This window comes from Tribolium castaneum, chromosome 1, assembly GCF_031307605.1.
Source record: "Tribolium castaneum strain GA2 chromosome 1, icTriCast1.1, whole genome shotgun sequence".
Classification (NCBI taxonomy): domain Eukaryota; kingdom Metazoa; phylum Arthropoda; class Insecta; order Coleoptera; family Tenebrionidae; genus Tribolium; species Tribolium castaneum.
The window spans coordinates 25,528,820-25,553,554 of NC_087394.1; the positions used below are offsets into that span (position 1 = coordinate 25,528,820).

The following is a 24,735-nucleotide window of genomic DNA, read 5'->3' on the forward strand; positions in this document are numbered from 1 at the left end:
GTCTTTAATTTGGTACTTAATAATAAAAATATAATTTGGCCCAATTGTAGGAAACTTCAGCTGTGATTGCGGCCCGTCTTTTAGAGACCGAATCAACGGAACGTAAAATTTCAGAAGCGCGCGAAAAATACCGAACTGTGTCCATCAGGGGCTCAGTTCTTTATTTCGTCATTGCACAACTGGCTGAAATTGACCCAATGTACCAATACTCACTGAAATATTTCAACCAAATCTTCAACACAGTGATTGAAACCAGCGAAAAAAGCAACGATCTTAAAGAACGGCTCAAGATTTTGTTGCGCGAAATCACCGCATTTGTCTACACAAACGTTTCAAGGGGTTTATTTGAGCGACACAAACTGGTTTTCAGTTTTATGCTTTGCGTTGCGATTCACCAAGAAAAGGGAGAAATTAGCGACAACCAATGGAATTTTTTGCTCAGAGGTCCAGTCGGGGCCAAAATTGAATTGCCCCCAAAACCGGATTATCCCCTAATTACGGACGCTATGTGGCTTTCGGCCAATTTCTTGGCCGTTTCGATTCCAGGCTTTGAGAAATTGCCAGAAGAGATCACAAATGTGATAAGTGTTCGTATTTCTGATTTCCAGCAGGATATTTCGGTGGTGCCAAATGCCAAGCCGAGTCGAGTCAAATGGAACGAACTTTTGGACGATTTTAACAAGTTGTTGCTTTTGAAAACCTTGAAAGAGGAGAAATTGGTGTTTGCCATCACCGAATATGTTAAAATCAAACTGGGGAAACAGTTTATCGAAAGCCCGCAAGTCTCGCTTCAAGTTTTGTAAGATGATTTTTTTTGCCCCAAATAAAGTTACGTAAAAATGTTGTTTAGGTATCAGGACACGTCAAATATAACTCCTTTGGTGTTTATCCTGAGCACGGGTTCAGATCCGTTTGGGTCGTTCCAACGTTTTGCCGATGAAATGGGTTTTAGGGAAAGGATCAAGTCGATTTCGCTTGGACAAGGACAAGGTCCTGTTGCTGAAAAGATAATCGAACAAGGATTGGAACGTGGCGATTGGGTCTTTCTCCAAGTAAAAAAACTATTTAAAATTTCGTTTTTTCTATAGCAGATGTTGAACTGATTCGTTATCAACGTTTTTGAGTTGATAAAATAGCACTTTAACCATTAAGGCAGATAAAATATTTTAATAGTAGTTTATTATACAAGTAAAGGAAAGTTGTACATTATAATATTTTATTCAATTAATAGTGCTTTTCTTGAACTTCTTTCACCATGTTATTGCTCTATTACTGTAAAAATTACAGCTGTAAACTCTATTACCCCGTTACCTCCTGTTAGCAACATTTCTACAGTAACATTCATTGTTACTGTATTTTTATGGCAAAAATCTTGCCATCTACAGTAACAGATCGTGAATTTTTGCGATGTTTTACCAAATTAAAAGGAAATTGTATTAAAAATGTAATATGTGTATAAAACTAAAATCTTAGAATCACGTATACAATTCCACCTTTGGTTGTTTAAATGTTAAAAATCAAAAAGGTAAAAAAATAAATTCGTATAATGGTGCAAAGGTAATCTGTGACAATGAACACCACTTAAAAATTATATGGGATGGCAAAATTTGAATAAATAAAAAATTTAACACCGTGTACTCTTCATTTTGGTTACATTATTCCGTGAGAATAAAACATGGATTTTTACATTCGTATTATCTATTCCAGAATACATTTTTTGTCCTTCAATAATTGTGACAATTTTGTCAAATTGTGACTCTTTGCATATATTAATTTGCATATAAGTTCTCTACACCACAGATTAAAATAATTTTAATTCAGTTCAATTATTCGACATAAAATCCGGCAAAAATTGTTCCAAAACCAAAAATGTGCTTTTCTTCCAATAACAAAGATATTCTTCGCTCTCCTCTTCACTTGTCGTTTGCATTCGTTTTTTTTTTCACGTTTTAGTGGATTTTTTGCTCAAAATAATAATAATATTATGAAAGCAAGTGAGAACATTGTTACCCTTATTTTAACAGATAATTGCAAATTAGACAGCTCTGATAAGCAGTGTCTATTGCTAACATTCTACATAAACGTAACAGAATAACAAAGGTATTTAGAGAATACCACCATAAATTTACAAATTCTAACATATTAATTTGAAAGATTAGCGGATAACAATAACTTTTTGTCTCAAACTTAAAGTCCTGCTCTAGAAAAAAATGTCTTGTTGTATCGTAAACGATAAAATTGTGTTTTATCTATTGTTTTCTTCATGGTAAATTGTCTAGAGACCGTCTAGAGGTATATGCTTCACAACCATTATTTGACGTTGACGACTATCAATGAAAATAACTCAATAATTCAATCGAAATAATAGAGTATGAAATAAAATTTTATCGTCTTGTATAATAATAGTTATTATTGATGCAAGACGATAAAATTTCATTTTACCATAAAGTAAACAGTGGATGAAATACCATTTTATTGTTTACGACGGTGACTGTTTACCTACTCGTGAAAAGTGTCCAATCGTGACTTTGTCACTTAACTATTTCACTCGTAGATGAACAATCTCTTTATTGTGTTGTGTAATAAATAACTATTACTTTGCCAAATTTTGTAGAATTGTCATTTGGCAACGTCTTGGATGTTGGCAATGGAACGCCTGGTTATAAAAATTGCCGAACAGTCGTCCAAAGTCCACAAGGAATTCCGCCTCTACATGAGTTCAATGCCATCGAAGTCGTTTCCCGTTTCAGTTTTGCAAAATTCGGTCAAAGTGACCAACGAGCCACCGAAAGGGATTAGGGCCAACATTAAAAGGGCCTTCACCGATATGCAACATGACTTTTTCGAAGATCATCGTAAGAGTCGAGTCAATTTTCCGGTTTGTCCAATTTTGACACAATTTTGTAGCTTTAAAGCAAGACTGGAGATGCATGATTTTCGGTACTTGCATGTTTCATGCAATAATACAGGAACGGAAAAAGTTTGGCCCTTTGGGGTGGAACATCACTTATGAGTTTAACGACAGCGATCGCGAATTTGCGTTCAATACTTTGAAAATGTTTTGTGCTGAAGGGACGATCCCTTGGGACGCTTTAGAGTATTTAACAGGGGAGATTACCTACGGTGGACGTGTTACTGATTATTGGGACTTGAGGTGTTTGAAAACGATTTTGAAAATCTTCTTCTCGCCTCAAATACTTAAACCGCACTATAAGTACTCTCCTAGTGGGATTTACTACTGCCCTAGCTACTCTAAACTTGAGAAATATCAAGAGTTTATCGACGGGCTTCCGATTTTGGAAGCACCGGAGATTTTCGGAATGCATGAAAATGCGAACATTGCCTATCAAATCAAAGAGACTCAGAACATACTTTTGACGATTATGGAGAGTCAACCGCACACTTCTGGCGGTGCTGAAGGGCAACAAACCGATAATATTGTCTACGATTTGGCGAATTTGGTTACTGACTCTTTGATGACGAAAATTTCGACTGACGAGGCTAACATCAGCATGTTTAAAGTACGTTTCTCTTGATTGTAGATTAGGAGACGAAACGGGGATACAAAATCGAACGATTTTATGTTCAAAAATGAGGACGCTTTGAGCGTTATACCGGCGCCAAATTGTTTTAAATTAATTTAAATTCAATCAGTACTTACTAATTATTTCAAAAAAAAATACAGAAATGTTGAGCTTTGCATACTTAATAGGCTGCAAAAAACTGTCGATTAAAATTTTCACGAGAAACATTTATCATATGCCTTTTGTACCACCTTATTGGCAAATTATAATCAGTTTTGTTGAATATTGTGCAACAAAAGAAGTAACTAAAGCTAGAAGTAGCACATCTTCATCTCGAAAATATTAATTTGCTTATTGGTTGTCAAATACTGAGGGTAAGGTGACCAACCGTCCTGATTTTGATACAAACACAGTGAAATGTCCCAATTTTAATATTTGCCACATAAAACACAATGTAGTTACATGAAGTTGTAAAAAAATATTTTATGTAAACGGCTTCATTGAAAAAATTAAACGCGTATCTTCAACTCATAAGGAACAAATTACATTTTTCTTTAACTTTTCATAGATTTTTTACAAAAATTTTGCAGAAAACAAAAGTAGCTCATTCAAAAAATGCAATGATAGTCTTTAAAATAATAACGAATAATAGTGAAAAAACTGAGATATTGCTTAATATTATTCTACCAAACTTTTAAATTTGAAAATTTGAAAGAATACCAAGAATGTCATTATTTTGACAAGCTCGGTATATTGGTACACATTGGTACTTTTAATTTGACATAGTGGCACCCTGGATGAGTTAGATTTTTTAACTCGAATATATTTATCAAGTAAAACTTTAAATGAATCCAAATTTTAAATTTAATAAAAAAATACAATTTTACTTTGTTTATATTATAACTTTCTCATTTCCTTTGAAGTACATTAAGAAGTAAGACAAATGGGGTCATTTTAATAATTATAAAAAAGAGTACAAATAAAGATAAATCACAAATGAATTTTTACACAATTACACAATTATCAATTTGCTTTCCACGTTATGTTTTTGAGAATACGATTGAAGATACAAAAAAGTAAGAAACACAGTTATAGAAAATTAATTTTCTTACAAAAAATCCGGACAAAATATTTCTATTTTCAATTGTTTAGATTTAAATCGAGGTTTAAGTTATTTTTCTAAATATTGACTATTGGTAAAATGAAAGGAATCCCTTTCTTCAACAGCTTTGGCAATAAGGTCTCGCGGACTTTTCTGTTAAAAATTTAATTTTTTATATATGTAACTGAATCGCAATGTTTTGAAAAATATGGGGCAGAGTGCATTGGTAAAAGCAGAGGTAAAAGTTTTTTTAATATACAGAGTGTCTCAAAATTGGTGAATTCCGAGTTCAGAGCGTTGTAGACAATCACTTCAGTAATCCAAATTACAGGGTGCTCAAAAAATGGCGCACCAACTCAATGGAGTGTGGTAAAGAATTGCTTACATATAAAGGTAAAAATAGTAAAAAAATTCTTTGCATTAAAGTTATTGATAAACAACGAATTTTAAATAAATGATATGTGGCAACATTGTCTAACAGTCGTGATCGCAATAAAATTTGATCAACAATAAAAATAAATTATTTTTGAAACGGTTTCCTAGGAAGTAACTCCCAGCGTTGGCACATCTACAAACTGTGATTTTTTTTGATGAATTTTAATTTTTTAAATTAAAAAAACTGCTAAAGTCTTATGGGAAATTTAAAAATAGTTATTCATCGTTGTGTTAGGGAACGATTACTTAGTGTGAAACATAGAAACATTAAAAAATAATGAAAACTGAAGAAGTTAACAAAATAAGTTTGTAGCTCCAGATTTTTTTAAATATGACTTTAGGAATTTTTTCAAGATTTTTCCCGTGATCTACACATGCTTCTCAACAACGTACCACTGAGTTGGTGCGCCATTTTTTGAGCAGCCTGTATATATAAAAAAAAATAAAGATTCTTATTAGCTTCCCCACAAAGATATAGCACTAGAGGTCTGAAGATCACTCTTTGAATTGCGTTTTCTTCAAATACAAGCTAAAAGTTTCATTGTTTATTGTCACCATTAGATGATTAATGTGAATAATAATGTAAAAAAACAATTTTACGAAAAATTTACTCTACTTTGGAGTAAAAAAATCCTGAATTTTTGTAATTTACCGATTCATCTTTAAGAAAAATTAAAAAAAATAAGATTTTTTACTCCAAAATAAAGCTATTTTTTCGAGAAATTGTTTTACATTATTATTCTTCACACTCATCTATCTACACCATAAATAACAATAAACACTAAAATTTTTAGCCTGTATTTGAAGAAAACCCAATACAATGTGCACCTTCAAACCAATGTATCTTGGTGAGGAAGCCCTGAATCTTTATTTTGTTTCTATATTTGAACTACTCAAGTAAATATCTATAACGCTCTAAAATCAGAATGTGCCAATTTTGAGACACTCTGTAATTCACGATGTAATTTTATCTCTTTTATCTCTTACTATTGAGAATTTAATGCTCCATCTGCCTGTATTTTTTTGTCTTGAGTTCACCGTTATTTAATCTTTTTTTTTTTCATTGGTTCCTCAAAAAACTTCCTTGTCGCTCTTTAGAACCATTAAGAACAGGAACGTTTTAATAATTAATTAATAAACGTTAATAACGTTATTAATAACCGTTGTTTTATATCTTAAGCTAGAGTACTGCGTAGATAAAATCATTTGTAAAAATTGATTTTAGAGAGACGACAAGGGCCGTTTGCCCTCACTCACAACAGTCCTAATGCAAGAAGTCGACCGTTACAACATTTTACTCAAACTGATACACAGTTCGATGGATAATTTGAAGAAAGCAATCAAAGGTTTGGTCGTAATGTCGGACGCTTTGGAGGAGGTCTACGTTGCATTTACCAACAATCAGGTGCCAAAAATGTGGAACAAAAAAGCCTACAATTCGTTAAAAAGTCTCGGAAGTTGGATACGAGACTTGGTGTTGCGGCTCGATTTTATTAAAGTCTGTTTTCGTTTTGTGAATAATTTTTTCCTAAATCAAATTATAGATTTGGGTACGATCGGGTCCACCGTCTTCCTATTGGTTATCAGGGTTTTATTTCCCTCAAGGTTTTTTAACTGGGACTTTACAAACCCATGCCAGAAAATACAACTTACCGATCGATCAACTCAAATTTGATTTTGACGTACAAAAAGTGTGGATTGAGCAAGAGCAAGTGAAGAAGGTTCATGATGAGGAACAACACGAAGTGAATTGAATAAAATTTAAGTACAATTGTTTTAATTATTTTTCCGATTTTTAGAATTTGGAAGTTTATAAAGGTTTGCATCATCCGGAAGATGGGGCTATAATTCATGGTCTGTTCCTGGATGCAGGTCGCTGGGATTCCCCGACTCATAAATTGGTTGATGCTAAACCAGGTGATTGATTTGTAGTAGTAAAAATATTGTATGTGATTGGTCATATTGTAGGTGAAATTAATCCATTGTTGCCGGCCATTTGGATGTTACCAAAGACTTCGTTACCTCCTAATGATAAGAGATATGTCACTCCGTTATACAAAACTTCAATACGTGCAGGTGTCTTGTCCACAACAGGGCACAGCACAAATTTTGTGATTGCTGTCTTGTTACCAACCGATAAACCACAAAGTTATTGGATTCTTAAAGGAACTGCATTATTAACACAAGTCACTGATTGATTATCTTTTCTTAGTTGTTTTTGCAATGTATTGTTGCTTAAGAATAAAGTGTTTTTTTTTTAACTTTCTCCACTTCCTACTAATAAATTGCTCATTTTAATATACAGGATGTATCAAGAAGAGTTAGATAAGACATTAAAAAAAAACTGATCTTATTTCATTTTCTCAAAACATTTTTTGTGGAATCTTTAGCCTCCTGAGTTACCCCAAAAATTCAAATTATATTTTAATCTTTAAAAACCTGTTTTTTCTTTTTTATAACCATCCGTTATAATTGAGATATTAAGCTTGAAAGTCCTAGCTGAGACACGCTGTGTTAAATCTTATTATTAGAACATAGATTAATCAAAAGGATAATAAATATGAAATAAAATAAATCAAAATAGGTGAATAAAATGTTTATAGATTTGATTCATTCTGCAATTGACAGTGGGAATAAAGTAACAAAAATTAAATTTAATTCATTCTTTTGACTCATTTTATTTAGATATTTTTGTGTTAAAGCTGACTTAGAGAAAACAAACTAGGCAGCCAACATAACACGTGTTATTATTATTGCTTGCCTACAAACAACTTCATTCCTGCGTTTTTCAATATAATTTATTAATTATCGCTCACAGTAATTAACTCATTAACGAAGCCTCTTTTCTTTCGTAACGGCATAAACACAAGCCCACTTTTCCTTTTCTCCTTCACATTAAAAAAATGCAAGACACAACAGTTAAAAATCAATTTGAGAGCCACCACGCCTTTTTTTAATTCGACACAAGTTTTTAATGACTTGTACTAATTGTATGCCCCTACACACCTGTAATGCATTTTTCGGCCTATCAAAATACCATTTCAAACTTAATTCAATCAAGTTTTGAGGAATTTAAGGTCATTTGAAATGTCAGCAGTGGCCTATTTGTCACCTCAACATTTATTTAGTTACAATTTTATTACAGCGATAAAAATCATTCGAATTATCAACAAATAAATAATGTGAACTACTCATCAAACATTCTAATGCATTTTTGCGCTATTAAGCAATAAAAATAACACACCAAATAATTATATAATAATGCGCCATAAATCCACAACAAAAACAGTGTAATATTATTGAAAAACATTTTTAATTAGATGAGGTCACTTATCATTTCGCGAAACGCAACAGATTTAAGGATTTAACCCTGACAAAGTCTAATAAAATTTACCATAATAACATTAACGCTGACAAAATTGATAAATTCGTAATCAGGAAGCGATTTTCAAAACAAATACGCGATTTTACGCACACACGTGGAAAACACACTAGAAGTAGAAAGTCGTGTAATTACAAGCAATAATAAAATTTTTGCAAGTGACAGTTGTTGTAATAAACAAATTTTTAGCTAATAGAGACATTAATAACGGGAGTGGCCCCAAATCCTGATCCGATTCCACATCGAGATTATTAATAATCACCTCTTAAGTAACAGAATTAGACATGTAAATCTTCATCAAAATAAACGACTCTATAAATTGTGACTGATTGGAACATTATTCAAATTTTTGTCATCCCGTTTTTACAAAACAAAGCCACATACTAATTAATTAATAAGCGAGAAAGTCGATTAAGTAATCGAAACTAAAATTATCATTAGTTGTGTCTTGGTGTAGGTAATGTACGATTTATTTACTTGAGTGTTTTTGCAAAATTTTATCAATTTCCTGCATCAAAACACTTTAAATTAGGTACACTAACCTTGTGTGTGTTTGCACACGCAAAAAGGCCTTAATAGAGTTTTAATAAAAACGGAAACTTTACACTAGTGAAACCGTTTATTATCTAATCGTAACATAAATACATTTACCTTGTGTTGACTTTTCACACTTCCTGGTAAATACCGAAAGGTTTCCAAAATTTAACTACTTATTTATTGGCGGCGTTTTTTCGAGGAATATTCAATTTTCAATAGAAAACAAACTAACAGTACAGCTGCTTGCGTTCTTTGTTGAAAGTCAAATACCTTCGACACCAAGAATAAATCGATTTTTAGGAATTCGAAAGCGATTATAAAGTGAAAATTCATTATTTAAAGAACAGATAAATCCTTGGTTGTGATTAAAAATGAATTACACTAATTAGTAATAAATTACAATAGCTTTATTCATTTTTGTAAGTTTATTAAAAAACTAAAAATTTTATCGAGAAGAAAAAATCCATGAAACTAAATTTCAATAAATAGGTACAAACACTAAATACAGGCTGAACCAGAAGTAACGCACACAATTCATACTAGTACTTTTTCAAAAAAATCTCAAACAGATCCATTTATTTTTTTATGCGACATTTTGGCATCATAGTGACATTTATGTATTTGTTTTTGAGTTGTGACGTTATTCTTTTTTTTTTTTTTAATGACAACTGACATTTTTGTTCACTGTTTTATTAGATAGTACCATGCGATCATTAGAATTTATAATTAGAGTAGGCTTTATTATTTTTTTAACTTGTATGAAAACGCTGATTTTCGTAATAAATTAAGCTGAAGATATAAATAATAACATTTCGAACGGTAATATTTTATTAGAATGCCAATTTGATCGGATGGTATTATGGTACGCATCTTCATCTTTCTGGAAATAAGAAAAAAAATTAAAAATACGTACAGTATTTCTAATAAAATAGAAAAATATTGACAATTAAACCTAATTAATATTATTATTCTTGTGTTTATTGGGATGATTCAGGCAAGTCTGTGAAATTAAAGTATGGTAATTTGTCGAAGTTTCGCCGATTTTTATTTTCAGCTTCTTCAGGACAGTACAACAATTTTAGTGTAAGGAAGGTTTAGAAAAAAAAAATTGCAACAGCGTATTTACATTTTTTGTGGTGGAAAATCTAATAATTAAAAAAACCAAATGTGAAAAGTGACTGTTGTTTTTATAGTTTTGAGACAAATGTTAGAGGTATTTTTGTTTTGTTTTCATTTTGTCATCACATTTATTCTTTTTTTTCGAATTTAAACATAGTTATATTTATTTTATTCTTTATGTATTTTCTTTTCTATTATATTGAGTTAAGTTGGAGTAACTTTGGCTAAACTTTGCCCTTAATAAAGACTATTTATTATTATTATTATTATTTATTAGGTTAGATTTGTTTTTAAAAATTAAATAACTAATGACTCTTATAAGATAAATTAAATTCTTAAGTTGTAGGTTTTACATAGATTTTAATATAATTTTTATAATTTACACATTTACAGTACCTATTTTTTTTTTGTTTATTATGCATCATTTCGCTAATTAGCCGTCTGTGGTTGTTTATTACTTAGTCTACAATTTTTGTGTTACTGATTTCTTTTCTTTTTCTGTTTTATCTTTAAGTTTATATTAAAAACTTTGTGTAATATGTAAAAGACTAAACAAATGTTATGTGGTCTGAATATGTTTTGGATTTTATTTGAGAGTACATAAGAAAATTTTGCATAGTTAACGTTTAATTTACTGTTGTTTTTAGTGAAGAGTATTTTTAATAATTTTATTATTTTTCTAATATTGATTTAACGTATTCATTCGTTAAATTTGTAATACCGTTCTAAAGAAGCTGAAAAAAAATCAGCAAAACGTTGACTAGTTACTGTAGGTATCTTTAATTTCACAAACTTGTCCAAATCATCCCAATAAACACAAAAATAATGTGTTTTTATATATTTTTTGTATAAATAACATGAAAACACTTATCTAATATGATACCTAAACAAAATACAAAAACAAAAACAATCACCTCGTATAAAATAAAGATAAAGCTCTCAAAAAATCTTTTTTTTTCCTACGTTTTTTTTAATTCTTTTATGCTTTATTTTTTTTGTTTTTTTATACTCAAGTACCAGAAATATAAAAATATGTAAAAGCAGTGCAGTCTCTTAGCGTCCACTCCCTAGTGTGAATTTCTAAAATTTCGCCTTTAAACGGGCAAATATGTTTAAAGAGCGACTTACACTAGCGAATTACATGCAAATTACACTAGAAAGTGGACGTAAAGGAAATGAAATTGCTATACTATCTAAAACACTAATAAAAAATGTTAGTTGTCATTTAAAAAAATAAAAAATGACGTCATTACTTAAAAACGATTGATGTCAAAAATGTAGCATTTAAAAAATAGAAGCGACCTGTCCGCATTTTTTTTTTTTTAATGACTCATAACAAAGATACGAATTTGGTACGTTACTATTGGTTCAATCTGTATATTAAGATCTTAGAAGTGAAATTGTTAAGTTTAAAAAACAAAATAAATTAAGAATTGAGAGGTTTTCTAATTGTAAATATACGAAAATCGCGGATTCTAATGCAGACAAAAAATTAGCATAAAGCAATAAAGGGCGGTTGGCGCCCTAGTCATGGCACATTAGATGTTTTCGAGTGTTGAATTCCGCCCATATCAGTAATGAATTTGATTGCAGTTAATTACAAGCTGCAATCAAGAAACAATCTCGCTCGTGTGTTCAAGTACCGAAAATGATGTTTGGCGAAGTCAGTAACACCGAATGAATGTGCGAAAAAAAGCTATTCGATGACGTAAATGCGACTCGGGCCAGTTCGCCCGACATCAATTAAAACTTTTAAGTTTTTGTGAATTACTCTCAAAGGTCACTAGAAAGCAAGCCTCCAGCACTGTCCGATATTAAAGAAATTGACTATGCTATGCGTTTGAGTAAAAGTGTGCAAATATTTCAAGGTGGGTCGGTTTTAGCGAAAAATGCAGCGACATTGTGAGATAAGAGTGCACAATTAAGGTGGTGACCGATTGCAACATCAACATGCATTTTTTCGCTCCACATTCATAATCATTTTCAAATGGACATTTCGATCTAATTGCATTATTAACGCACGCCTCTAGTCCAGATTTCTATGCAAAATGAAATGCTTTTATAGAGACGTGAAACGCTCGTAAAATGACACAAAAACTGGTCCAATTTCGAACGAAAAACAAATGTCAATGAACATTTCGGTTAGGTGACACTGCATGTTGTGGAATTTTACTAAACTTCCACATTCCATCAAATGATTTATACTGCGTCCATCAAGTAACGGACTTGACGAAAAATCGTAAAACTGAGTTTTTGATAAAGTTATTAATTGTCAAGGTCGTTTTTTACACACATTTTTTGCATAACCGGCCACTTCTGAAAAATCGACTAAATCTGTTACGTTACAAACTATAACAATGTTTTCCTGGCTAATTTTTCGTTTTTTTTTTTAAAGTTTTCCACTCATTAAAACTACTTAAGCGTTTTCAGATAAATAAATCGCAAGTGCGAAAATTAACAAATTTAAAAGCCCATTGTTACTAATAGTTTGCGACAAAAACGGAGTGTTTACACATTGATTTTTCCTCTTGAAACTCTCACTTTCATCACCAATCCTTGAGCTCTAGGTTACTTCCTTTTTCGCCGTTAATTCCTACATTACAATAAATTTCTCACTTTATGTCTCATCAAATTTACAACCCATTGTTTGGGAAAAAAGTACTCAACTCGAAATGCAATCATTTCCACGATGAGGTGGACTTTTCCAGAATCTGGAAATTGGACTTGCGCTGTGGAAATTCCAGACGATATTTCCATGTCGAACTGGAAACGCATTGCTCAGGTCATGTTTGGATATTTAGCCATCGAAAGCTCAGGGTATGTTGTTGGTGTAGTACTGACTGTTATTAGAGTATTTGTAGGTGCGTAACAATATGTCAATAATTAATCCTGAAGAGATACTGATATTGTTCCAATGAATTTATTTATAACTACCAGCATTGGTCAATAATTTTTTTCAATGGTTTAGAGGTGATTTGTGCATGCTTGGAGCAACACGTGGGTGACTATTGCGTTAAGTTTTCTTAAAAAAATTGGCTAATTTAGTGGCAGGCATTGATTGAATTTTCCTCTTGAAGGGTCATAAAGGGACGTAAACATCGTGTGATTAAAGTCTTGTGTGTTCATGGTAAAAATAGACCAAATTAATCTTTAATCAAATTGATCACAAAAGCATTAAATTTTAATAAAAATATTGAACTTTTTCCGCTTTCAAAGCGACTAACTTACTTCACACTTGTATTTGTTTGAATCAAAAATAAAAAAATATATTATTGTTGGTTTTAGGAAAACAGAAAACTTTTAGCATAAATGTATATATTCTCTAGGGTGTAAAAACGCCACAGACTTGGAAAAAATAAAAAGACGTTAAAAACTGATTTGTTTATAACGAATTAATGTCGATCGTCATTTACTTCCCGTTTTGGTTAGGAAGTCAGTGGCGTAGATTATCTACAAGCTGGTGAATTCTAAATATCCGAATTAATAGAACTACGAAAATTAAAGGTTTAGAAATAAAACATAAACACATTTTAAACCTGTTTTTTTGAGAAAATAATTTAGTCTCGCTATCGTCTGTTATTTTGTTAAAAAATTAAAAAAAAATATTTATTCTTTATTATCAAAACAAACATTTGAAAAATAAAGACATTATTAGAGAGGCACTTTTTTATGTAGAATTTAATAGTGTAGTCAGCGGTTTTTTACCCATTTATTAGTAATGACAAATTTAAATGTTTAAATAGAAATTACCTATAGTTGGCCATGACATTTTTGATCTTAAAAATATAGTATAAATGCAGTTCAGTACTTACTTTTATACAGCCAAAAAAAGGACCGTGCGATTTTCTAAAATTTTAATCTAGTTATCCACGACAGTTACTTTAACTCAATGTCCATTATGGAAATAAGATTCCAATATAAATGTTCTTCGGTGAACATTTTAGACATATTGACAGATAAAGCGATGCTAACTAGTAACTTTATTTACGAAATACGTTTTACTGCTGGCGTAACTGTCATGGATAACTAGATTAATTTTTTAAATCATTAGGATGACGTCATAATAATATTTTTTAATGACATGCTATTATTTTTTAGTGTCCATTATGATATATTTTTAGATTCTTACATAGGATTACTGATAAAAAAATAAAACTAAAAAAATACAAATAGTGCTCTTTTGGTAACACTATGGGCAGGTATGTGTTGAGTAAGGTATTACTAATTAAATTTAATTGATCTGAGTGACAATAGGATGTTTGCTTTACTTCCAAACTTTTTGAATTTTAGAGCTTTTTATTTTGGTTACTTATTTTAAAAAAGTTTAAAAATTTCGAAGTAAATTGTAAACACCCTACAGTAATCTAACTTAATTAATAAGTCTGTTGGACCTTGTTCATCAAGAAAGCACTGTTTGCATTTTTTGTTAATTTTTAAAACTAAAGGTGTGGGTAAAAATTTTTTAATTTTTTTTTAACAGTAATGCTTGAACCGATTTAGAAATAATAAGAATATGTAAGAAATTAAAAAGGAATCTTAATGAGCACAAAAAAATAACACCATACAGTTAAAGAAATGTTATTATGACGTCGCAAGTACTTTATTTGGGACACTCTGTATAATCAAAAAAATTTTCCTGAAATGCGTACTTGAGTATAAGTAACATCAACAAAATAAAATTGGCAAACTCTACAACTTTAATTCTGTTTTAAGACATTTGCTTGTTTTTTATTTCGTTTTATACATATTTACGAACTGACTGTCTACAATTTTATTAAATTCTCTGTCAAAAAGTGCATGTACAACATCATTGTTTCAAGCACGTGTCTTTTATTACAAAGTGGGATGTGGTGTTGACCAAAATTATTTTCTCAAGAAACATGCTCAAATGAGTTATTCGTTTTTTTTTCCAAACCTGTTGGTTTCAGAACATTCAAAATGCACCACTCTGTATACAGTCGGTTTATTTTAGTTAATTTACCTAAAATACTGCTTTCTTCACAAAAGCGCCCCAAGATACTGTACATTTTTTAATATGATAACAAGCGAGAAGAAGGGATGTTTGTTTTTGTTGGAATAAATTTTTGATTCAAGAGTTTGTTGATTTGTATGATCAGCACAGCACACGAGATGAGTTCGAAAATTTGTTTCGGGGATGTGCAATATCGAGGGAAAGTGTGTGGAAACGAGGGGAAATAAGCTCCGACCTTGTTATAATGCAGTTCAAGTATTCTCACCCCTGTGAGTCCCCTGAAAAATTTAAATAGTAATCATGTAACACACTGCCAACTCATTGAAAAACGCTTTGAATAATTTTCTCATTCAAAAAAAGGCACGCTTGATGTATTGTCATTCATACAAATCAGGTGGTTGGTCACTAAAATACATTTTTAACGGCTTTTCGGTCAACAAAAAATTGTTTTCGATTCCATCAGCGAGGAGAATTTATTATAACGGCGCTTTTTCTCACGAGGCATTATCTATCTGTCGATTTTTTGCTAATCACTGGACGTAATAAAAATGGATCAGAAAATTTGTCAACACCCACTTGTGGCAACTTTCTTTCTCTTTATATGCAAATGCGCGATAATGTCAAACAGTCACTGTCAAGTGCGCGATTGTTATCAGCAGTTGCGACGTTTCTGCAATTAAAAACGTCTATCTTCAGAGTATTAAGTAGTTTCTCTGAATGACCCATTTTGTCCGAATTTCTACTCACGACTTGACATCCGGGTGCAAACCTGTTGCCATTCGCAAAAACTTTTGTCAGTGGGGTTCCGCTACATATGAAAGGTTGAGAAATACGGTTTTTTATCTCGGGCCAATGTTTGATTGCAATCTTTAACGAGCTGTTAAATGGATACGTGTAGCACACTTTCGATTTTCGCTGCCGGATTTTTAATTACTTTTAAAGCCGGCGAACCAATTTTTCAAAAAATCCAAGAAGTTCCCACTACGAAAATGCGTTCAGTTCCCAATTTTTTTGCAGAAATTAAAGGTATTTTAATCTACCACACCTTGACATATTGGTAGTAATCGCTCAATAAATTAGCTTGATCGAGAGTAGTCTGTTGTTCCGATACTTTCTCGGTGTTGGGCGATACTAAATCTTTCGGATTGTTAGGCGAATAACACACGCTGGAAGTATTTTCTACGAGAATCTGGTTCACATTTGTCACAATGAAAGAGATTGGAATCGCAGACCGGTAATGATAAATAATTCTATAATTATAGAACAGATTCTTTCGGTATTTGGGGCCCAAGTGCCAAGAGGGCGCTCTAATGAGATATTATCAAAAACGCATTAAAAAGGTTTGATAGATAAGGGCGTTTAAAAATGAATTTGGAGTTTCCGGGTTTTGTCCATTGTTCAAAAAATTACAAAAACTATTTGTAAACTTTTTTTAATCAATAAATATCAAATTAACTGAGTATCTTCAAATCTTCAAATATTTTTGAGGTAATAAAAACTGCCATGTCACTTGAATTGTAAATCTTAAAACAAAATTGTTATTTACCTAATGAGTTTGAAAAATGCAATTTCTCACATAAACACTTCCTTTGCTGCACGAGCGTAGCGAGTGCTGCATGAAGTGAAAATGTGGGAAATTGCTTTCAAAACAAGTTGAGTACGATATTTTTTGTAACGAATCTCTTAAAAAAAATAAAAATTTATATTTTTTATAATTTAGTTTTTTTTGCTAATGGGTAACAAGACAATCAAAAAATTGACAAGAACTGTCACTTATCGTAAAAAAATAACCGTTTCCATCTCAAGGGTAGTGATACCAGCCGATTACATGTCCCTAGCCATTGTTGAAAAGTAAAAAACACCGCAGTGTTTTTCACTGTCTAAAAGCTATAAGTACAAGAACAAAGTTTTTGAGTGGCCAGTACAGGGTAATTCTTTTATGGCCTACACATGAAACTTTTTAACTTCTAAAATAGCTAGTGCCTTAAAATCTTGTGTAGGTTCCCAATCGACCATTCTGAGTTCAACTAAGTTATTTTCAAAATGGATGCACTTCCGGAACTACGAGAAATTGGCGCCAACTTTGAAATTTTAAGTAGTAATTACACAGTTTTATTGCATTTTTTGAATGTCCCTTTCAAAACTGAGAAAAATTTGTTTGAGTTTGCACTATTTGTTAATATTTTTGACATAAATATATTTTTTTTGTTAAAACTTTTATTTCCAGAGGTTTCTTTTAAATATCACAGCCCTTGAACCCGTTACGATAAGTGAATAAGTTTTTTTTGCATTTGATAACCTTTGGTTCGAAGAGCCTGCTAAAATTTTCAAAATTCTCAACTGTCAAAATTCAAGGCTAGTTTAATTTTTTCAAAATGATTATCAAAAAATGGCTATAACTCAGTTTTTCAACTACAACGATTCTATTTTCTTAAGGGAAATCGAAAGAACATTGTTATTTATGGTGATTTTTATCAACACGTCCTATACTATCTCTTACAGTTTTTGAAACAATTACAAAAAACGGATTTTATTTTGTTACTTTCATCGTTAATCAAGTAGGCCTTGCAAAATGGCCAGTAACTGTCAAACTTTACTTTATTTAGTTTTTAGCTGGTTTATTATCAAATAAGTAGTGAAACAATAATATTAATTTAATTATGACTTGTGAATTATGTAAAGTAACACACTCAGTCTGATGCCATTAAATTCTGAACTTCTTTAATGAAAATAGTGGACAAATCGAACTTTTCTTTTAATTACTAGCACAATTTTATCGTATTTTTCGAAAGTTGACTCTATTAATAATGAAAATAATGAGCTAAAATTCCTTTTTATGCGATTATTTCAAAAAATGTAAGAGGTAGATATAGAAAATGTGGATAAAAGTCTCTATAAAAATCGATGTTTTTTTATTTTTATTGAAAAAACACGGTCATTACTTTTGAAAAAACTATGTAATGATCATTTTTTGATTCACATTTTCAAAAAATCAGCCTTGCAATTTGACAGTTGACAATCTTAAAAACTGTAAAGGATCCTTCAAACCTTTGATTATCAAATGCAAAAAGAATTATTCGCTTATTGTAAAGAGTTTAGGAGCTGCAATATTTTAAATAAGACCCTGCAAATAAAACTTTGTATAAAAAAATTGACGTGCCTCAAAAACTATGACAGGTAGGTATGGACAATTAGGGTACATTTTGCTCAGTTTCAAACAGCGAATTCAAAAATGCAATAAAAAAAGTAGGTATGGTCATGGTTCCGAAAGTTCATCCATTTTGAAAATAATTCAGTTGAACTCATACTGGGCAATTTAGATCGTACACAAAATTTTAAAGCTCTAGCTAAATTAAAAGTTAAAAACTTTCTAATATATTCCGTAAAAGAACCACTCTGTATATCAAGTCCAAACAATCACAATTTATTATTAGAAAAAAGGTAACAAATTGCATTTATTACAATAAAACCTTTATCTCGTGCGTTTGTATAGATTTTCGTCATGAACATAAAAAAATTATAAAGCAAGATTTGCATTTTAATACAGTTATAATATTACTCAGAGTAAACGACCTAAAACAACGACTTTTATTGCTTATTTTTGAACAGTATGATTAAAATTTAATGATTAATAACTTCGACCGTAAAAAAATATTGATACATATAAAGAAAAGTCTACTTATGACTTCCACTTCGTTATTGTTTCCCCAAAATGTGCCATAGGTATGTAAACCCAACAATTATTAATTAATCCTAATTGCGTAATTATTGGCCAATCCATTGTACACACATGTTGCGCAGGTGTTTTTTCTTCTTGTTAGTTTAATCGGTAGTGACCTCGGACCCTTTTTACCTGCAAGCTCTTTAATTCCGGTCGTGGCATAAAATATGTTTATTTTTTCTAATGCAGTCAGGAATTCTTTCGACTGGAGTGATTCTTTGATGTATAAATTGGAGCCACTCTATATATAGTTGCTTAAAATGTAACACAATAATACCTCACTCAATTAACACCCACGGTCTCGAATAGCCCAACTTGACGTTATTTTTACGCTTCCAGAGGCTAAAAGAACCGTTTAACAGCTCTAATAGGTTTTCTAATGGGATCAATGAAAAGAATTATTGGAAACAAATTCGTAAAATATGCGCAATCATTACTACAACTATGATAACTCGATGCATTTTTGTTGTTGTTGTCATTCAAAAACCGTTAAGATTGGAGAAAAATTCAGACAATTTCAAGTAAAAATACCAAGATAAAAATACCACTAGTTCTGCCTGTAAACCATTAATTGAGTTATATCTAGCCTACCCCTACAATGATAATTACCACGAATAAACACAAAATAAAAATCGAAGAAAAGTGTACGTTATTGCTTCCCTCATTTTTCCCCCTTGGAAGAAAATAACAACTTTTGAAAGTTCAAAAGTTGTTAAAGCTCTCTAAAAAATTATACACTGAGGGTTTTATTTTACTGACATAACACAAATAACTCGATTAATCCTACGTTCAATTAAAAAAAATCATATCAATGCATTAGAAGAGTCCTTGGATCTTCTTACATTATATGGTAAAGAGTTTATTTCGCTGAACATTACATAACACACATAACACTATTAATTATTCCATAATCCTATGTTCGGTTTTCAAAAATCCAAATTCAGTTCAGGAAAATAAAATTTTCACTGTATGTATAACAGTAGAAAAAAGCCTTTTATGATTACTTGAATTCTGAGCAGAAATCACAAACTTATTTTTTTTTAATGAAAACTACCTAATCATAGAAAATCATCGGCTTATTTTTCGGAAAGAATTATCATAAAGACGATTAAAAGAAAATATCGACCATTACTTGGCTTTTTTAATAAAAATTTGTCTGTTACTGTTAGATTAGTGCCAGATATCGCAAAATCGTCTAATTTATCAAATGAAACAGACTTGGCTTATTCAAGAACAACTTTTGTCGATATGAAAAATCTCAAAAAGAAATTTCAAGTTTGTAGTTTTTGGCAAATTTCCATCGACTAAATTGGCTTTTCAGCAAGAATTGCTTTTTTCATAAACATTTTCAATTTATGCAAAAATAACGTTTGAAATGAGTTTTTTATTTGTTTATGATTTGGTTGATGAATGAATAAAATAATTGTTTTAATTTTTCTTAAATTATTGAAGGGACAAATTGCAAAAATGTGTTCTAAATTCAGTTTTTTTGTTTGTTTTGTTCGATTTAGCTCATTTTTTATAAATATCTCTTAGATTTGGACCAAAATGATTAACAAAAACAAGAAATAATTTTACTTATAGAAAATAATTAGAAAAAAAAGCCATAAGTGTAAGTAAACATTTTACATGTATGTAGGTAGTTTTTTATTCTTTTACACCAAAAACTAATGATGATATACAAGTAAATAAGTGAATCATTTATTAATGTTGAAAATTTTACAAAAGAAAAATTTAAATTTAATAAAAAAAACAAATAGAGTATTAATCTAGTTAAAATAATAGAAATAACAATTACAGAAACATTTGCCAGTAACAAATAAGAGAAGGTTTTTGCACATTTTTTGTTTAATTTTTGTTGTAATCATAAGGTTTTACTGCCTTTACTCTATCCCAAAAACTAATAATCACTTTATAGGATTAAAGTTTGCTATTAAATTAGAACCTACATTTTTCTTTCCATACTTTAGAAGAAATTATTTTTTTTTTGGTACAAAAATTGCAATATATTCTACTTTTATTAAAAAATACTTTTTAAAAACACTACCAAACTTGAGGAAAAATAACAAAAGTTAATAAAATGGGACTGTATGGTATCAGTTCATCAGGAACTGCCTTCATTGTTTTGTCAAAAAAGCAGCAAATAAGTCAAGTATTGCCAACATTATCGCAACATATCTATGCCATTAATAAAATGTTCATTTTAAAGAAAGAGTTTACTTATAAAAAGAATATTTTTAACGTCAATATTTTTATTCACATCATGCAACTAGGTTTTACTAGCTTTTATTAGACAGTTTTATTGTTAATAACTTTTCTAAGCAGCAATTTTTAGTAAAAGTATATAATATTACATATGTTTGTATCAGAAAAAATAATATATCTTTTAAATTATAACGAAAAAAAAAATGGGCCCCAAGAAAGTTATGTCTATATCTCTTACCTAAAACATACTATGACATTTAGAAAAATTTTAACAGCATAAGCTTACATATTAGCTGTTTCAAAACTATAGAAATCCCAACGTCGCATTTTCTCAAAAAGTTATATTTATAAATTATTCATGTGCTTCAAAAAGTTCACAGCTAAGGTAATTTATATTTCAATGAGAGATCTAATGATCATTAATGACTATTTTACTTTTTTATCAACTTTATTTAAAAAAATAATTCGGTAAAATACGGCGCTGGCATTTTTACAGTTTTGAAATAGCTAATACTGATTAAAAGCCATTTAACTATTGTTTTTTTTATTCTTAGTCTATCAATAAAAATTCTTCAGCGCCTGTCGTTTTAAAACAAATCACTCTGTATTTTAAATTAGTTAAATTATTAATATTAAGTCGCTGCTCCAAGAAATAATTACTTAATTAAATACTTTTAATTTTAAAGCTATAGCAAAAAAAGAAACTGAAGAAAAATTATAAAAAAAATACAAAATTATAAAGTATTTAATAGAAAATACTGAATTCTGTGTTCTTAGTTCTTAGTTTCTTAGTAGTATAACAAAACACAAATCTAAAGTATTTTTGATATTACAAGTGACTAAACATCGCGTAAAAAGTCTCGAAGAAAAGAACAGAAATGTATAGTTGCAATTTTTTGTATAAAAAAATAAACAAGAACACTATTATTTCGTTCAAATTCCGACACCCGGAAGTTTTGACTCTTTCCAAACTTAAACTCTCTCAAGTTTAATTAATATTTTACCGACCAGGTGTCGACGGCATACAAATTAATAACACCATTAGAATTACCAACTAATATCTTGACCATGACACCAAATCAAGCACCTGTTGTAACAACAAACTTCATTTTGTTCCAGATCCAGTGCCCCACGATGAAGCCCACTAAAAAATGCGCCTCTTCAATCGTCTCACTAACACCATGAGCGGCCAAAAATCGCAAATTTTCCCCCAAATCCTGGCCACAACCATCGTCTCCTGGCTCTCCATAATCGTCGGCTACTCCTCCGCCTACTACTCCCCCGCCGAATCAACAATGATCACCGACTTGAACATGACAAAAAACGAGGCGTCCTGGGTATGCAGCCTCCTCCCGGTGGGGGCCCTCGTCGGCAGCCTCTCCGGGGGGCCCTCCCTCGACTGGCTCGGCCGCAAGGGCACCCTCATCCTCACCGACGTGTTTTTCCTAACGGCTTGGTGCATCAACTATTTTTCGACAAACTGTTGGACCATGTACACCAGTCGGATTTTGAACGGTTTAAGTGTGGGGATTGCTTCGTTCGCACTCCCGGTATATCTAGCCGAGACGCTGGAGCCCGAGATCAGGGGGCGCCTGGGTCTCTTCCCCACAGCGTTCGGGAATTTCGGGATTTTGCTGTGTTTCGTCACGGGGAGTGTGTTCGAGTGGAGGGGACTGGCGGGGATTGGGGCCCTGCTCACGGTCCCGTTCCTGGGGGCTGTGTGGGTGGTGCCCGAGACGCCCCGCTGGTACATGTCCAAGAGGCGGGTTCAAAGGGCACAGAGGGCCCTCCAGTGGTTTGGTTACTCGGACAAGGGGTTGCAAGACTTGAACCAGAACAAACCCAAACTGAGATACTCAAAGTCGCACTTGAAGGTGCTAGGGATTGTGTTGGGATTGATGTTCTTCCAACAGTTCAGTGGGATTAACGCTGTTATTTTCTACACAACTCGGATTTTTCAGGAGGCGGGTTCGTCCCTAAACGCCTCACTTTGTACCGCAATTATAGGCTTAGTTAATTTTATTTCAACGTTTATTGCGGCGATTCTAGTCGATCGATTGGGCCGGAAGGCCCTTATGTACACTTCTAGTGCCGTTATGGCCCTAATGTTGGCAGTCCTTGGCCTGTACTTCTACTTGTTGCGGCAAGGAGTGGAGTTGGGGTCGCTTGAGTGGCTCCCACTGTCCTGTTTTATTTTCTACGTTTTGGGGTTTTCGTTCGGTTGGGGGCCGATTCCTTGGCTCATGATGGGGGAGATCCTCCCGGCGGTTATCCGGGGTCAGGCGGCGTCCATTTCAGCGGCGTTCAACTGGAGTTGCACTTTTATTATTACGAAGACGTTTCCGCTTTTTGTCGATTCAGTTGGCGCACATTACGCCTTCTGGTTCTTCTGCATCTTTATGATCTGTTCGATGGTTTTCCTCAAGTTGGCAGTGCCGGAAACGAAGAAGCGGACACTCGAGGACATTGAGAGAATATTGGCTAGTAGTTAATTAGCATACTTACCACTTGTACATATTCATCAACAACTGCAAATAAATTTGGTGCAACACCACATTTCGTGTGTTATTTTCCGGCAGCGCCGCTATTTATAAAGACGATCCGGAATTAATTAAGCGTTGGGTTCGGGTTACGTGTAAACGCGGCCTAAGCTAGTTTTTGCAATAAAACGAAAGTAACACGTGTAATTAAGCACATTATTATCCAGTCTATCGGCTTTTATGAATGAATTTACATATGGTACGCTCAAATTGCAATTCATGCATTTTATTATGCAATGAGTGATTAATCTAAAATTGTACAAGCGGACACGCACGGGAAAAATGGTATACAGGGTGTGTCAGTGAGGTTTCATTTGTGGCGACCTCAAAACAAAAAGAACAGTATTTTTCAATTAAAAGTCACGCAATTTTTGGTTTTTCGAAAGCTTAGGGAACGTTTTTGACACTATTTTTTGTCCAGAAACGCACTCGTTAGGCAAAAGGCATTCCAAAAATACGTTACAGGATGATTCGGATGAAAAAGACCAAGTTATCGTGTTTAGAAAGTTTAAGCACGTTTTAAACAGAGTTAAAAATTTATTCAATTAAGTTGAATTAAGTGAATTTTATTGTCACTTTTGTATTTATTTGATTGTAGCTTTTTTCATCCAAAAACGTAATAATTTCGTAAAAGGTCATCAAAATAAGGCAAAAAATTGCATATTTTTGCATTTTTCAAACTTTGATAAACGTTTTTGATCTAAAAATTCAATTATTTCGCAACATTTCGTTACAAACCATTTTTTTTTAGCTAAAAGCTTAGTTTTTCTCCAGATTTTTTTAAAATAAACCGTCTAATCGCTGAAATCCATATAATCTAAAATTGTAGGAAGTAGTTATTTATTATTTATTATATTTGCACAATATGGTTGGGTGTGTAAGATAAAATTTCATTTATGGTGACCTCTCTAAACTACATCAGTTTAAAAGAAAAACGTATTTTTTTAAATGGGGACGAAAAATCAATTTTGATTCTGCTTGAAAATTGTCGCTGTCCGTCCCTGTGTGTTCAATAACACTCAAAACTCAAAATAATAATAATAAAGCTCAAACTGCAGTTTATGCACTTTCTAATGCAACTAGTGATTAAAGAAACTATTTTGTGGCTTTTGTGGCGCATTTTTCGTCTAGAAACGCAAAATATCGTTGAAAATAAACCCAAAAATATCAAATTTTTGCTTTTCTCAAGCACATTTCT

At 31.8% G+C, this 24,735-nt stretch overlaps 2 protein-coding genes and 1 long non-coding RNA gene across 4 annotated transcripts in view; 2 read left to right on the forward strand and 1 right to left on the reverse strand.

The window, feature by feature from the left end:
• The window catches only part of Dhc16F (Dynein heavy chain at 16F), a 39,321-nt gene extending 32,003 nt beyond the window's left edge, over window positions 1-7,318 (forward strand). The window contains exons 30-37 of the mRNA XM_008201319.3: window positions 51-799; window positions 851-1,052; window positions 2,615-2,855; window positions 2,908-3,521; window positions 6,287-6,559; window positions 6,606-6,806; window positions 6,861-6,978; window positions 7,030-7,318. Coding sequence (XP_008199541.3) covers window positions 51-799; window positions 851-1,052; window positions 2,615-2,855; window positions 2,908-3,521; window positions 6,287-6,559; window positions 6,606-6,806; window positions 6,861-6,978; window positions 7,030-7,259 — 2,628 coding nt within the window. The 3' untranslated portion in view covers window positions 7,260-7,318. The remainder of the gene's footprint in view (window positions 1-50; window positions 800-850; window positions 1,053-2,614; window positions 2,856-2,907; window positions 3,522-6,286; window positions 6,560-6,605; window positions 6,807-6,860; window positions 6,979-7,029) is intronic.
• Window positions 1-24,735, reverse strand: part of LOC135267057 (uncharacterized) — a 105,763-nt gene that overhangs the window by 32,065 nt on the left and 48,963 nt on the right. The gene's annotated exons all lie outside the window — the stretch shown is intronic.
• Window positions 12,777-23,551, forward strand: LOC659045 (facilitated trehalose transporter Tret1). 2 transcript variants are annotated; one of them, XM_008201321.3, is made up of 2 exons: window positions 12,777-12,916; window positions 22,117-23,551. In XM_008201321.3, exon 2 carries the CDS (start codon window positions 22,149-22,151, stop codon window positions 23,487-23,489), a length of 1,341 nt encoding a protein of 446 aa, XP_008199543.2. In that variant the 5' UTR covers window positions 12,777-12,916; window positions 22,117-22,148; the 3' UTR covers window positions 23,490-23,551. The 2 variants fall into 2 exon arrangements, with proteins under 2 accessions (XP_008199543.2, XP_970477.4); XM_965384.5 differs by lacking the exon at window positions 12,777-12,916 and adding an exon at window positions 18,679-18,794.

What these genes read in the sequence shown, in the direction of transcription:
- LOC659045 (XM_008201321.3), top strand. Translation starts at nt 22,149, where the DNA reads ATGCGCCTCTTCAATCGTCTCACTAACACCATGAGCGGCCAAAAATCG.